The sequence below is a fragment of the Pseudophryne corroboree genome, chromosome 7, assembly GCF_028390025.1.
Source record: "Pseudophryne corroboree isolate aPseCor3 chromosome 7, aPseCor3.hap2, whole genome shotgun sequence".
Classification (NCBI taxonomy): Eukaryota; Metazoa; Chordata; class Amphibia; order Anura; family Myobatrachidae; genus Pseudophryne; species Pseudophryne corroboree.
This window is the reverse complement of record NC_086450.1, coordinates 438,429,042-438,445,317: the sequence shown is the minus strand read 5'-3', so window position 1 is coordinate 438,445,317 and position 16,276 is coordinate 438,429,042. Positions and strand designations below refer to the sequence as shown.

The 16,276-nt window shown below is 48.8% G+C and overlaps 1 protein-coding gene across 7 annotated transcripts in view; it reads right to left on the bottom strand.

The window, feature by feature from the left end:
• TRAF7 (TNF receptor associated factor 7) overlaps nt 1-16,276 on the bottom strand; it is a 130,331-nt gene that overhangs the window by 33,541 nt on the left and 80,514 nt on the right. For all 7 annotated transcript variants that reach the window (XM_063934901.1, XM_063934903.1, XM_063934905.1 and 4 more), the window contains 3 exons: nt 11,456-11,489; nt 3,109-3,292; nt 1,016-1,150 (listed from right to left, as the gene is read on the bottom strand). In XM_063934901.1, the coding sequence (XP_063790971.1) occupies nt 1,016-1,150; nt 3,109-3,292; nt 11,456-11,489 (353 nt within the window). The remainder of the gene's footprint in view (nt 1-1,015; nt 1,151-3,108; nt 3,293-11,455; nt 11,490-16,276) is intronic.

Here is a 16,276-nt window from a genome sequence, read left to right as displayed (position 1 = left end):
GACAGTCACTGGGTCGACAGGGTTGGAAGGTCGACAGGGTTTCTAGGTCAACATGTGTTAGGTCGACAGGTCAAAAGGTCGACGTGAGTTTTTTACATTTTTTCTTCTTTTTTTTTTACTTTTTCATACTTAACGATCCACGTGGACTACGATTGGAACGGTAATCTGTGCCGAAGGAAACGGTAGCGGAGCAAGGCACTTTGACTGCCATGCGAGGGGACACGGTGCACTAATTGGGGTTCCCGGTCCCTCTACGAAGGAAACGACACCAAAAAAAAAAACCTTGTCGACCTAAACATTGTCGACCTAGACACGGTCGATCTAATGATCCACACCCAGTAATGCATGGAGCTGATACTTTGAATCACACTGGATAAGCTGCTGCAGTAATCCAGGACTCTGGGGGACATTTACTAAGCAGTGATAAAAGTGGAGAAGTTGCCCATGGCAACTAATCAGCATTGACGTAACATTTATAATTTGCATACTATAAAAGTTTACAGAGCAGCTGATTGGATGCCATGGGCAACTTCTCCACTGGCTCACTTCTCCACTTTTATCCCTGCTTAGTAAATGTCACCCTCTGTCTGCTATATATATTATTAATGCAGTAGGACTAGCCTGTAGTGTACTAAGTAATGGTAACTGTGAAGAGGCTTTAAAGAACCTGCAGATATGGGAGCCCATACGCAGATGCATTGTGAGGGAAATCACAACAAGCCTAACTGACATGCCGTGCTTTTATCATTTCAGCCTTTCGTCCTACCTGTGATCTATCTGTGAGAAAGTACTTAAACTGCATCCGTTGACAAAGCCACAGTGTGAAGTCAGTGCAAGACTGGATGACTTATTTTCATGTCATGAAGCATACAGATATTGACTGAGATTACAAAATCAAGGAAAGAAACGCATGGGCATTATTTGGTGCATACATCTGTGTGCGGCAAGATAAAAATCACAGAAAAACATCAATCTAGCTCCGTTACATGGGAGGTTTACAGTGGCTGTTACCTACCCATATTTTGAATGGGGGCACTTAATGTGTTCACACTCCTTGAGGTGGCCTTCCAGGTTCATTTTCAGTAGCGGGGGGCAGTTTGGATTATTAGGACAACGTACCGGCCGATAATCACAGCTGATTTCATGGTCCCTGTGACAGAATGGGAGGGAGAAAAGGATCAGAAGGATGTTGGTGTGAGATCGTATGTGTGAGACAGCCGGAGCATAGACATGTACAGTCCCCTCCAAAAGCCTGACCTCCGTCTTATGTCATTGGCTAAAGGTGGTGCCCTATTAACACAAACCCATAAAATATGACACTGCTGGTTTATAACTTACATGTGGGAACAAGGAAACAAAGTTTTAGGTGTGCACATTTTGTCCAGTAGTCGATGTCACGGAAATGACATCACAGTGATGGCTTTATTCGGATTTGTACGTTAATCCGATGTTTTATGTACACTTCCGATGTTTGGATGTTTGCAAGACATAGCTCACAGTCCCTCCTTTGTGAGCCAGCAACAGGGTCAGTTTTACATAATAAGGGTGTGTTGCCACCCCACTTTGTAGGCGTCCCGAGCCCAGGATCCGCGCCATCGAATACAGACTTCCTGGACCCGGCTGCCCAGATCCAACGGCCGGTCTGAGTAAGCTCTAGCTTACAAAACTGACCAAGGTCTATTACCATCGCTAGCTGCGACCGATGGTCACGATGGTGATCTGCTGCTATGTCACTGGACGCAGCACTTGCATCGCAGATGGATGCAGGAGGCGCCCATCTCCTACAGACGCCTCCTGCTGCGTTTGCATTTCACGGTATAGCGCAGCCGCTTCCCTGCATCTGTGCAATACCTTACAGATCAGAATGAGGCCCTGAATGTATATCTTCCTGGCTTAGAAGTTCCGCCCGTGCAGATCTAGCAGGGCATCAACAATGGCCAATGCCGACCGGCTCATGAGCTTGCTCTCGTTTCTGTCCATGGTGCGTATAGACCATTTTTCTTGGAGTGCTGTGTTAGGGAAATGACTCAGGGGCTCATTCAGACCTGATCGCTGGGCTGCTAATTTTGCTGTCTTGCTATCTGACAGTCGCCGCCACCAGGAGGAGTGTATATTCGCTGTGCAAGTGTACTCCGAGCTGCTAAAATCCACTTTGTGCAGTCTGTGCGCAGCCCAGGACTTACTACTACAAGGCGACGGCTGATCGGAGCCAGAGCTGACGTCAGACGCTCTCCCTGAAAACACTTGGACACGCCTGCGTTTTTCCGAACACTCCCATTAAACGGTCACTCACCACCCACGAACTGCCTCTTCCTGTCAATCACCTTGCGAATGCCCGTGCGAATGAAATTTTTGCACCATCCCGTCGCTGACCGGCGATGCCCGTTGTTGTTGTCCGACGCGCGTGCGCATTGCGGTGCGTACACATGTGCAGTTAGGACCCGATTGCCTGCTGCGCGAAAACGCAAAGCAGCGGTCAGATCTGAATCAGGCCCCTTAGTACGGACACATTGTTTGTCTCACAGTTGGCCTCCCAGCTACACCGTAAGGGCCCTTTGCTGAGTAAATAGTTTTGTAAGAAACCCTACAACTAATACAGAATTTCTTGGAATAAACAATCCATTCTACTCACTGCAATGAGATGCTGTATTAATGGGTTGGGGTTGAAAAGCCCGCGGGCAGGATGCCGGCAGTTTGAATACCGACGGCGGCATCCCAAAGCATATGCTACCCCCTCACCCACTTAGCCTGCCTTAATGCCTAAACCTACCATACCCCGCCACCACCCCCCTCTCCCCATGCAGCCTAAACCTACCCCCCCACCCCCACCCCGCAGCCTAACTCTAACTCTCCACGGGAATGCCTAAATATTTGGTAAGCAGACACTTCCTCATTGGCAGAAACACCTTCCACCCTCGTTGCAGCCTTTTTTGTGTAAGCAGCTCTACAAAACTCATCTATAGATTTAGATCCATTCTAGTTTGGGGTGAACAGGGTCTGAGTCCGCCACCTCCTTACATGAAACATTGGGGGCACACAGACTGGTATCACCAGGCTGGTAATACGGTCCTGGCACACAAGGAGGAGAACCTCGGCACGCAGACTTACTTCCTGGCACTTAGTTTAATGGTGAAGGGGCAGCCGTGGGGATCCACTTCGTACGTTGTCGGCTTGCCATTGGCACAGGGGCGGCAACCGTATTTACAATGAATGAACAGTTCTCCTATCTGTTCTGCAACGGCAATGTTGTTCACCACCACCGTTAATTTGGCATTATCCACCGGGCACTTTTCTACCATGAGGAAAAAGCACACACAGGATTAGTGGTTACATGGACATAAAATAAGAATTTACTCACCGGTAATTCTATTTCTCGTAGTCCGTAGTGGATGCTGAGGACTCCGTAAGGACCATGGGGAATAGACGGCTCCGCAGGAGACTGGGCACATCTAAAGAAAGATTTAGGTCTATCTGGTGTGCACTGGCTCCTCCCCCTATGACCCTCCTCCAAGCCTCAGTTAGGACACTGTGCCCGGAAGAGCTGACACAATAAGGAAGGATTTTGAATCCCGGGTAAGACTCATACCAGCCACACCAATCACACCGTATAACTCGTGATAGGAACCCCGGTTAACAGTATGATAACAACAGAGCCTCTGAACAGATGGCTCGCAATAACAACCCGATTTGTGTAACAATAACTATTTACAAGTATTGCAGACAATCCGCACTTGGGATGGGCGCCCAGCATCCACTACGGACTACGAGAAATAGAATTACCGGTGAGTAAATTCTTATTTTCTCTGACGTCCTAGTGGATGCTGGGGACTCCGTAAGGACCATGGGGATTATACCAAAGCTCCCAAACGGGCGGGAGAGTGCGGATGACTCTGCAGCACCGAATGAGAGAACTCCAGGTCCTCCTCAGCCAGGGTATCAAATTTGTAGAATTTTGCAAACGTGTTTGCCCCTGACCAAGTAGCAGCTCGGCAAAGTTGTAAAGCCGGGACCCCTCGGGCAGCCGCCCAAGATGAGCCCACCTTCCTTGTGGAATGGGCTTTTACAGATTTAGGCTGCGGTAGTCCCACCGCAGAATGCGCAAGCTGAATAGTGCTACAAATCCAGCGCGCGATAGTCTGCTTAGAAGCAGGAGCACCCAGCTTGTTGGGTGCATACAGGATAAACAGCAAGTCAGTTTTCCTGACTCCAGCCGTACTGGAAACATAAATTTTCAGGGCCCTGACTACGTCCAGTAACTTGGAATCCTCCAAATCCCTAGTAGCCGCAGGCACCACAATAGGCTGGTTCAAGTGAAAAGCTGATACCACCTTCGGGAGAAACTGAGGACGAGTCCTCAACTCTGCCCTATCCATATGGAAAATCAGATAAGGGCTTTTACAGGACAAAGCCGCCAATTCTGACACACGCCTGGCCGAAGCCAGGGCCAACAGCATGACCACTTTCCACGTGAGATATTTCAAATCCACAGTCTTAAGTGGCTCAAACCAATGTGATTTCAGGAACTCCAAAACCACATTGAGATCCCAAGCTTGCCACTGGGGGCACAAAAGGAGGCTGAGTATGCAGAACTCCTTTGACAAAAGTCTGAACTTCAGGCAGTGAAGCCAGTTCTTTCTGGAAGAAAATCGACAGAGCCGAAATCTGGACCTTAATGGACCCCAATTTGAGGCCCAACGTCACCCCTGCTTGCAGGAAATGCAGGAATCGACCCAGTTGAAATTCCTCCGTTGGGGCCTTCCTGGCCTCACACCAAGCAACATATTTCCGCCAAATGCAGTGATAATGTTTTGCAGTGACATCCTTCCTGGCTTTGATCAGGGTAGGGATGACTTCCTCCGGAATGCCTTTTTCCTTCAGGATCCGGTGTTCAACCGCCATGCCGTCAAACGCAGCCGCGGTAAGTCTTGGAACAGGCAGGGCCCCTGCTGCAGCAGGTCCCGCCTGAGCGGTAGAGGCCATGGGTCCTCTGAAAGCATCTCTTGAAGTTCCGGGTACCAAGCTCTTCTTAGCCAATCCGGAACCACGAGTATAGTTTTCACTCCTCGCCTTCGTATTATTCTCAGTACTTTGGGAATGAGAGGCAGAGGAGGAAACACATAAACCGACTGGTACACCCACGGTGTTACTAGAACGTCCACAGCGATCGCCTGAGGGTCCCTTGACCTGGCGCAATATCTTTTTAGCTTTTTGTTGAGGCGGGACACCATCATGTCCACCTGTGGTCTTTCCCACCGGTTTACCAGCATTTGGAAGACTTCTGGATGAAGTCCCCATTCTCCCGGGTGGAGGTCGTGCCTGCTGAGGAAGTCTGCTTCCCAGTTGTCCACTCCCGGAATGAACACTGCTGTCAGTGCTAACACGTGATTTTCCGCCCATCGGAGAATCCTTGTGGCTTCTGCCATTGCCCTCCTGCTTCTTGTGCCACCCTGTCTGTTTACATGGGCGACCGCCGTGATGTTGTCTGATTGGATCAGTACCGGCTGGTTCTGAAGCAGAGGCCTTGCTTGGCTTAGGGCATTGTAAATGGCCCTTAGCTCCAGAATATTTATGTGAAGTGAAATCTCCTGATTTGACCACAGTCCTTGGAAATTTCTTCCCTGTGTGACTGCACCCCAGCCCCGAAGGCTGGCATCCGTAGTCACCAGGACCCAGTCCTGTATTCCGAATCTGCGGCCCTCTAGTAGATGAGCCCTCTGCAGCCACCACAGCAGCGACACCCTGGTCCTTGCCGACAGGGTTATCCGCTGCTGCATCTGGAGATGGGACCCGGACCATTTGTCCAACAGGTCCCACTGGAAAATCCTTGCGTGGAACCTTCCGAATGGAATCGCTTCGTACGAAGCTACCATTTTTCCCAGGACTCGTGTGCATTGATGTACCGACACCTGTCCTGGTTTTAGGAGGTTTCTGACTAGAGATGACAACTCCTCGGCTTTTTCCACTGGAAGAAACACTTTTTTCTGGTCTGTGTCCAGAATCATTCCCAGGAACAGAAGACGTGTCGTCGGGACCAGCTGTGACTTTGGAATATTGAGAATCCAGCCGTGCTGTTGTAGCACTTCCCGAGAAAGTGCTACCCCCACTACCAACTGTTCCTTGGACATCGCCTTTATCAGGAGATCGTCCAAGTACGGGATAATTAAAACTCCCTTCTTGCGAAGGAGAATCATCATTTCGGCCATTACCTTGGTAAAGACCCTCGGTGCCGTGGATAACCCAAACGGCAGCGTCTGGAACTGATAGTGACAGTCCTGTACCACAAATCTGAGGTACTCCTGGTGAGGAGGGTAAATGGGGACATGCAGGTACGCATCCTTGATGTCCAGGGAGACCATGTAATCCCCCTCGTCCAGGCTCGCAATAACCGCCCTGAGCGATTCCATCTTGAACTTGAATCTTTTGATATAAGTGTTCAAGGATTTTAAATTTAAGATGGGTCTCACCGAACCGTTCGGTTTCGGTACCACAAACATTGTGGAATAGTAACCCTTTCCTTGTTGAAGGAGGGGTACCTTGACAATCACTTGCTGTGAATACAGTTTTTGAATAGCCACCAACACTGCCTCCCTGGCAGAGGGAGTTGCCGGTAAGGCAGATTTTAGGAAACGGCGGGGGGCAGACGTCTCGAATTCCAGCCTGTACCCCTGAGATACTACTTGAAGGACCAAGGGATCCACCTGTGAGAGAGCCCACTGTGCGCTGAAATTTCTGAGACGGGCCCCCACCGTACCCGGGTCCGCCTGAGCAGCCCCAGCGTCATGCTGTGGACTTACCGGACGCAGGGGAGGACTTCTGCTCTTGGGAACTAGCTGTGTGGTGCAGCTTTTTCCCTCTACCTTTGCCTCTCGGCAGAAAGGATGAGCCTCTAGCCCTCTTGCTTTTCTGGGGCCGAAAGGACTATACCTGATAATACGGTGCTTTCTTTTGCTGTGGGGTAGCCTGTGGCAAAAAAGTCGATTTCCCAGCAGTAGCTGTGGAAACGAGGTCTGAAAGACCATCCCCAAACAGTTCCACCCCCTTATAGGGCAAAACTTCCATGTGCCGTTTCGAGTCGGCATCGCCTGACCATTGCCGAGTCCATAACCCCCGCCTGGCGGCAATGGACATGGCGCTTATTTTTTATGCCAGCCGGCAAATATCCCTCTGTGCATCACGCATGTATAAGACGGCGTCTTTTATATGCTCTATAGTCAGCAAAATATTGTCCCTATCCATAGTATCAATATTATCCGACAGGTAATCTGACCACGCAGCTGCAGCACTGCACATCCATGCCGATGCAATAGCTGGTCTCAATATAATGCCCGTGTGTGCGTATATAGCTTTTAGGGTAGTTTCCTGCTTTCTATCAGCAGGTTCCTTTAGGGCGGCCGTATCCGGAGACGGTAGTGCCACCTTTTTGATAAACGTGTCAGCGCTTTATCTACCCTAGGGGGTGTTTCCCAACGTGACCTATCCTCTGGCGGGAAAGGGTACGCTGCCAATAACCGTTTAGAAATTATCAATTTCTTATCGGGGGAAGTCCATGCTTCCTCACACACCTCATTTAATTCCTCAGATGCAGGAAAAACTACTGGTAGTTTTTTTCTCACCAAACATAATACCCTTTTTTGTGGTACCTGGGGTATTATCAGAAATGTGTAATACATTTTTCATTGCCTCAATCATGTAACGGGTGGACCTATTGGAGGGTACACTAGTCTCATCGTCGTCGACACTGGAGTCGGTATCTGTGTCGACATCTGTGTCTGCCATCTGTGGTAGCGGGCGTTTTAAAGCCCCTGATGACATTTGAGACGCTGGAACAGGCACAAGCTGAGTAGCCGGCTGTCCTATGTTGTCAAACCTTTTATGTAAGGAGTTGACACTGTCACGTAATTCCTTCCATAAGTCCATCCACACAGGTGTCGACCCCGCAGGGGGTGACATCACATTCACAGGCATTTGCTCCGCCTCCACCTCATGTTCCTCATCATACATGTCGACACAGCAGTACCGACACACAGCACACACACAGGGAATGCTCTGACAGAGGACAGGACCCCACAAAGCCCTTTGGGGAGACAGAGGGAGAGTATGCCAGCACACACCAGAGCGCTATATACCACAGGGATATCACCTATAAAGAGTGTTTTCCCTTATAGCTGCATTATATGACTATACTGCGCCTAATTTTGTGCCCCCCTCCTCTCTTTTTTACCCTTTCTGTAGTGCAGGACTGCAGGGGAGAGCCAGGGAGCGGTCCTTCCAGCGGAGCTGTGAGGGAAAATGGCGCCAGTGTGCTGAGGGAGATGGCTCCGCCCCTTTCTCGGCGGGCTTTCTCCCGCTATTTTAATAATTCTGGCAGGGGTATTTTTACACCTATATTGCCCCTGGGGCTATATATGGTGTCAGTTTGCCAGCCAAGGTGTTATTTATTGCTGCTCAGGGCGCCCCCTCCCAGCGCCCTGCACCCATCAGTGACCGCAGTGTGTGGTGTGCATGAGGAGCAATGGCGCACAGCTGCAGTGCTGTGCGCTACCTTGGAGAAGACAGAAGTCTTCAGCCGCCGATTTTCCGGACCTTCTTGCTTCTGGCTCTGTAAGGGGGACGGCGGCGCGGCTCCGGGAACGGACGACGAGGTCGGGTCCTGTGTGCGATCCCTCTGGAGCTAATGGTGTCCAGTAGCCTAAGAAGCCCAAGCTACCACCACTTAGGTAGGTTCGCTTCTTCTCCCCTTAGTCCCTCGCTGCAGTGAGCCTGTTGCCAGCAGGTCTCACTGTAAAATAAAAAACCTAAACTATACTTTCTTTCTAGGAGCTCAAGAGAGCCCCTAGTGTGCATCCAGCTCGGCCGGGCACAGAAATCTAACTGAGGCTTGGAGGAGGGTCATAGGGGGAGGAGCCAGTGCACACCAGATAGTCCTAAATCTTTCTTTAGATGTGCCCAGTCTCCTGCGGAGCCGTCTATTCCCCATGGTCCTTACGGAGTCCCCAGCATCCACTAGGACGTCAGAGAAAGTAGATACATGTGAGACATTAAGGAAAGAAGAAATAAAACAGATTGATTTTAAGTTTTCAAAATCCCTAAAGTTCTGGGGTTGCTGCTATAACCCAGACCCTGTCTATTCTATAAAATTTTCCATACCCCCTCTTCAACCACTGTATATTAACAACATGCTACGTGAATGAACAAAAGAGAAATCTAAATCAAATCCGTATTTCGTGTGACCACCCTTTGCCTTCAAAACAGCTTAAATTCTTCTAGGTACACTTGCACACAGTTTTTGAAGGAACTCAGCAGGGAGGTTGCGCCAAACATCTTGGAGAACTATATACACAAGAGTGCTGCGCTTGATGTATGCTTAATGATAATTGATTAAAAATTAATAGATACACAGGTGTCTGCTTAAATCAATTTAAAACACATACGGAACTTGCTGATAGAATTTAAACAAATTTATTTACACACACAATATAGTACAATAAAAACCATTGATAAAAGAAAGCTCAAGCACACTGATAGACGTTCTAAATATGTCACTTTGTTGAAATGATTTGTAACAATGTAACTTCAATGCTGCCACATAGACCTAGTTTTGGTCTCTTTGTATCAATAAAACTGAATTGCAACAGTTAATACAGCCTGTGTAAGAATGATTGTAGCTCCCGTCCTCTATGCTACTGGCGTCCCAGTGCAGAGGAAATGCCGCTGATAATATTTACCCGACCTGCGGGAAGATTCAGTCTCGCAGCGCAGGAGGTACCGGGATAACTTCCAAGCGTCCGCCGCCGGCACTATCACGGTGCAGTTGATTCTGTCCTGGCGGGCGGGTATGGACGCTGCAGTGTTATGCTGACCTGGCGTACCGGTACAGATTCTCTGAGGCTGATCATCAAATTCAAATTCACCGCTGCAAAGGAATGTGGCTGGCAGCGGTCAGTGCGTCTGTGGGCTGAGCAAAAGCCCACAGACGCACTGACCGCTGCCAGCCACATTCCTTTGCAGCGGTGAATTTGAATTTGATGATCAGCCTCAGAGATTCTGTACCGGTACGCCAGGTCAGCATACCACTGCAGCGTCCATACCCGCCCGCCAGGACAGAATCAACTGCACCGTGATAGTGCCGGCGGCGGACGCTTGGAAGTTATCCCGGTACCTCCTGCGCTGCGAGACTGAATCTTCCCGCAGGTCGGGTAAATATTATCAGCGGCATTTCCTCTGCACTGGGACGCCAGTAGCATAGAGGACGGGAGCTACAATCATTCTTACACAGGCTGTATTAACTGTTGCAATTCAGTTTTATTGATACAAAGAGACCAAAACTAGGTCTATGTGGCAGCATTGAAGTTACATTGTTACAAATCATTTCAACAAAGTGACATATTTAGAACGTCTATCAGTGTGCTTGAGCTTTCTTTTATCAATGGTTTTTATTGTACTATATTGTGTGTGTAAATAAATTTGTTTAAATTTTATCAGCAAGTTCCGTATGTGTTTTAAATTGATTTAAGCAGACACCTGTGTATCTATTAATTTTTAATCAATTATCATTAAGCATACATCAAGCGCAGCACTCTTGTGTATATATTTTTGTTGTTTGGGGGAGGTAGCAGTCCCTCAGTGCTTGCAGCTGCTGTATAGCCAACTTAAATTTAATTCATCATTTGCGCCAGGAGTTGGGGTGGTTAAACACTCTCAATCTTTTTTTCCTTTTATCTTGGAGAACTAACCACAGATCTTCTGTGGATGTAGGCTTGCCCTGGGTGTGGCCTGGTGACGTGTGTGCAACCTCCCGATTCAGCTCCCTCCGTGCTGCGAGCTGCAGTGTCCCGGCGCACTAAGTAGTTTCACGGTGCATGGATCAGGGTCCTGATGTCTGAGCAGACGGCGAGTGGAGCAGAGGCAGGTGATTATAAAACTATACAAATCAAGTGGTAACTTTGCTTATACCTCTATCATCATCAGAGTGGGCAAACTCTGTTTATATTGTTTTTTGTATATCAACTTTATGAATTTAAAATATTGCACTATGAAGAGCTCCTTCTGACCTCCATTTAGATATATATATATCCTAGTAGGCATGATACTCAATGCGGGACTCCTGTGCATGCATGGCAGCCATTGCCAGGGAGGGTTCCAGAGGAATTCTCTGCCAGTTACGATTGCTATCTATAGCCCTTAGACTGCATTAGACTAACGCTATCTTCAGGTGGCGTTTGCTGCGGGGGACAAGCTAGGAGATATCTGCTGTAGTCCGGCCTACATATTTGCACTTACCCCCTAAAAACGGGAGTGATTTCTGGGAACAAGCCGTCAATATTTATGGGCGCCTCTGTAAGTAAATGGATCAATGTGGGGGATCTATTTTGCGTTCCCCTCACAACCAAGACTACCATAACCTCTAATGTATGCAATAATAATATCCAACAAGAAGAGAGGAGTATATACCTACCAGACGTCAGGGCACACCTCCTGCAGAATGTGTGCTGCGGAGAAGAGAGGAGAGTCAGCCGTGCAAATGTACTCAACACACAACACTGAGATTTTACTGTATGGTTGGTCGCTAAGGCTCCATATACAGAACCTGTATTGTGTTAAAAGTGTTTAGAAGTCAGTCACGCTACAACATTACCCTTCCTGAGTATTTTGTGTGGCGATGGGGTGTGGAATGGGACTGGGGTGTTTAATCTAATTATTATTTTGAGGCCTATTTACTTTCTATTGCACAGCAGCAAAACCTGTAGCATACTGTTATGATTTTGTACCAAGCAAAAAAGGGACTTTACGGTTCTCAAAAAACATTTGAGGAAGCTGGGAGTATAGCGTGTTGGAGTGGCTGTAGTGGCATTAAGAAATTCTCACTGGGGTCAGGAGTCAGTCACGGTTTATTCTAACTCCGAGAGAGAGAAGGGGGAGAGAGGAGAGATGGGGGGGGGTAAGAGATGAGAGAGGGAAAGAGATAGCGATGAAGGGAGGGAGGAGGAGAGAGCGTGAGGGGAGAAAGAGGGGGAGAGAGTGGGTGGGGAGAGAGTGGAAGGGGGGGGGGAGAGTGTGGGGGGGGATAAAAAGAGTGGGAGGGACGGTTAAAAAGAGAAATTGAAGGAGGGGCAGAGGGAGAGAGAGAGAGGGAGAGTGAGGGAGAGAGAAATGAGAAGGAGAGGGAAAAAAGGTGAGGAGAGATAAGATTGATATGGGTAGAAAGATAGATGGGAAGAGAGGGGTAGGGAGGGAGGAAAAGAGAAAACAAGGGACAGAAGGACAGGGAGAGAGGAGAGGACAGGAAAGAGAGAGGATGAAAGAAAGGAAGGAAGAAAAAAAGAGGAAGGAAGGGTAAGAAAAGGAGAGGGAGGAAGGGGGAGAGAACAATTGAAGAAGGGGAAAGAGAAAATAAAATTTTACTTACCGGTAAATCTATTTCTCGTAGTCCGTAGTGGATGCTGGGGACTCCCTAAGGACCATGGGGAGACATGGGCACTTTAAGAAAGAATTTAGATTCTGGTGTGCTCTGGCTCCTCCCTCTATGCCCCTCCTCCAGACCTCAGTTAGAGAAACTGTGCCGGAAGAGCTGACAGTACAAGGAAAGGATTTTGGTAATCCAGGGCAAGATTCATACCAGCCACACCAATCACACCGTATAACTTGAGATAAACTTACCCAGTCAACAGTATGAACAACAACAGAGCAACAGGTGCAACCATAACATAACCCTTATTGAAGCAATAACTATATACAAGCATTGCAGAAGAAGTCCGCACTTGGGACGGGCGCCCAGCATCCACTACGGACTACGAGAAATAGATTTACCGGTAAGTAAAATCTTATTTTCTCTAACGTCCTAGTGGATGCTGGGGACTCCGTAAGGACCATGGGGATTATACCAAAGCTCCCAAACGGGCGGGAGAGTGCGGATGACTCTGCAGCACCGATTGAGCAAACACAAGGTCCTCCTCAGCCAGGGTATCAAACTTGTAGAACTTTGCAAAAGTGTTTGAACCTGACCAAGTAGCCGCTCGGCAAAGCTGTAATGCCGAGACCCCTCGGGCAGCCGCCAAGAAGAGCCCACCTTCCTAGTGGAATGGGCCTTAACTGATTTTGGCAGCGGCAATCCAGCCGCAGAATGAGCCTGCTGAATCGTGTTACAGATCCAGCGAGCAATAGTTTGCTTTGAAGCAGGAGCACCAAGCTTGTTGGAAGCATACAGGATAAACAAAGACTCTGTTTTCCTGACCCTAGCCGTTCTGGCTACATAAACCTTCAAAGCCCTGACCACATCAAGCAACTCGGAATGCTCCAAGTCAGTAGTAGCCACAGGCACCACAATAGGTTGGTTTATATGAAAGGATGAAACCACTTTCGGCAGAAATTGTGGACGGGTCCGCAATTCTGCTCTATCCGCATGGAAAACCAGATAGGGGCTTTTATGTGACAAAGCCGCCAACTCTGACACACGCCTAGCCGAGGCCAAGGCTAATAGCATGACCACCTTCCACGTGAGATATTTCAACTCCACCGTTTTGAGTGGTTCAAACCAGTGTGATTTCAGGAAACTCAACACCCCGTTAAGATCCCAAGGTGCCACTGGAGGCACAAAAGGGGGCTGAATATGCAGCACTCCCTTTACAAACATCTGAACGTCAGGTAGAGAAGTCAACTCCTTTTGAAAGAAAATGGATAGGGCCGAAATCTGGACCTTAAGGGAACCCAATTTTAGGCCCAAATTCACTCCTGACTGTAGGAAGTGAAGGAAACGGCCCAGCTGGAATTCCTCCGTAGGGGCATTCCTGGCCTCACACCAAGCAACATATTTTCGCCATATACGGTGATAATGTTGAGCTGTCACGTCCTTCCTAGCCTTTATCAGCGTAGGAATGACCTCCTCCGGAATGCCTTTCTCCGCTAGGATCCGGCGTTCAACCGCCATGCCGTCAAACGCAGCCGCGGTAAGTCTTGGAACAGACAGGGCCCCCGTTGCAACCAGTCCTGTCTTAGAGGAAGAGGCCACGGTTCCTCTGTGAGCATTTCTTGCAGATCTGGATACCAAGTCCTTCGTGGCCAATCTGGAACAATGAGTATCGTTCTCACTCCTCTTTTTCTTATTATTCTCAGCACCTTGGGTATGAGATGTAGAGGAGGAAATACATAGACCGACTGGAACACCCACGGTGTCACCAGGGCGTCTACAGCTATCGCCTGAGGGTCTCTTGACCTGGCGCAATACCTCTGTAGATTTTTGTTGAGGCGGGATGCCATCATGTCCACCTGTGGCAGTTCCCACCGACATGCAGTCTGTGCGAAGACTTCCTGATGAAGTCCCCACTCTCCCGGGTGGAGGTCGTGTCCCGGGATGAACACTGCTGACAGTGCGCTTACGTGATTTTTCGCCCAGCGAAGAATTCTGGCAGCTTCCGCCATCGCTTCCCTGCTCCTTGTGCCGCCTTGTCGGTTTACATGAGCCACTGCAGTGATGGTGTCTGACTGAATCAGAACCGGTTGGTCGCAAAGCAGGGTCTCCGCTTGACGTAGGGCGTTGTATACGGCCCTTAGTTCCAGGATGTTGATGTGAAGGCAAGTCTCCTGACTTGACCACAGATCTTGGAAATTTCTTCCCTGTGTGACTGCTCCCCACCCTCGGAGGCTTGCATCCGTGGTCACCAGGACCCAGTCCTGAATGCCGAATCTGCGGCCCTCGAGAAGGTGAGCACTCTGCAGCCACCACAGGAGAGACACCCTGGCCCTGGGGGATAGGGTGATTAACCGATGCATCTGAAGATGTGATCCGGACCACTTGTCCAGTAAGTCCCATTGAAAGGTCATCACATGGAACCTGCCGAAGGGAATGGCCTCGTATGATGCCACCATCCTTCCCAGGACTCGAGTGCAGTGATGCACTGACACCTGTTTTGGTTTTAATAGGTTCCTGACCAGTGTCATGAGCTCCTGAGCCCTCTCTATCGGGAGATAAACCCTTTTCTGGTCTGTGTCTAGAATCATGCCTAGGAAAGGCAGACGAGCCGTAGGAACCAACTGCGACTTTGGAATATTTAGAATCCAGCCGTGTTGCCGCTACACTTCCAGAGAAAGTGCTACGCTGATCAGCAACTGCTCTCTTGATCCCGCTTTTATGAGGAGATCGTCCAAGTATGGGATAATTGCGACCCCTTGCTTCCGCAGGAGTACCATCATTTCCGCCATTACCTTGGTAAATATTCTCTGTGCCGTGGAGAGACCAAACGGCAACGTCTGAAATTGGTAATGACAATCCTGTACCACAAATCTGAGGTACGCCTGATGAGGTGGATAAATGGGGACATGAAGGTATGCATCCTTTATGTCCAGAGACACCATAAAATCCCCCCCTTCCAGGCTTGCGACGACCGCTCTCAGCGACTCCATCTTAAACTTGAACCTTTTCAGGTATATGTTCAGGGATTTTAAATTCAATATGGGTCTGACCGAACCGTCCGGTTTCGGGACTACAACATGGTCGAATAATATCCCCCTCCTTGTTGAAGGAGGGGAACCTTGACCACCACCTGTTGAAGATAAAATTTGTGAATTGCAGTTAACACTATTTCCCTCTCGTGGGGGGAAGCCGGCAGGGCCGTCGGTGAGGGGGCATCTCCTCGAAGTCCAGCTTGTATCCCTGAGACACAATTTTTATTGCCCAGGGATCCACCTGGGAGTGAACCCACTTGTGGCTGAAATTTCGAAGACGTGCCCCCACCGGGCCTAGTTCCGCCTGTGGAGCCCCAGCGTCCTGCGGTGGATTTTGTAGAGGCCGGGGAGGACTTCTGTTCCTGGGAACTAGCTGTGTTGTGCAGCTTCTTTCCTCTGCCCCTGCCTCTGGCAAGAAAGGACGCACCTCGGACTTTCTTGTTTCTTTGTGATCGAAAGGACTGCATTTGATAATGTCGTGCTTTCCTAGGCTGTGCGGGAATATAAGGCAAAAGATCAGAATTACCAGCCATAGCTGTGGAGACCAGGTCCGAGATCCCTTCTCCACAGAATCCTCAGCCTTGTAAAGGTAAACCTTCCATATGCCTCTTAAGTCGGCATCACCTGTCCATTGCATGTTCCACAGGACACGTCAAGCAGAAATCGACATAGCGTTGACTCTAGAACCCAGTAGACTAATGTCTCTTTGGGCATGTTTTATATATATATCTAAGACAGCATCATATATATATATATATATATATATATATATACACACATATATATATATATATATATATATATATATATATATATATACACATACTAGGGTCTCAAT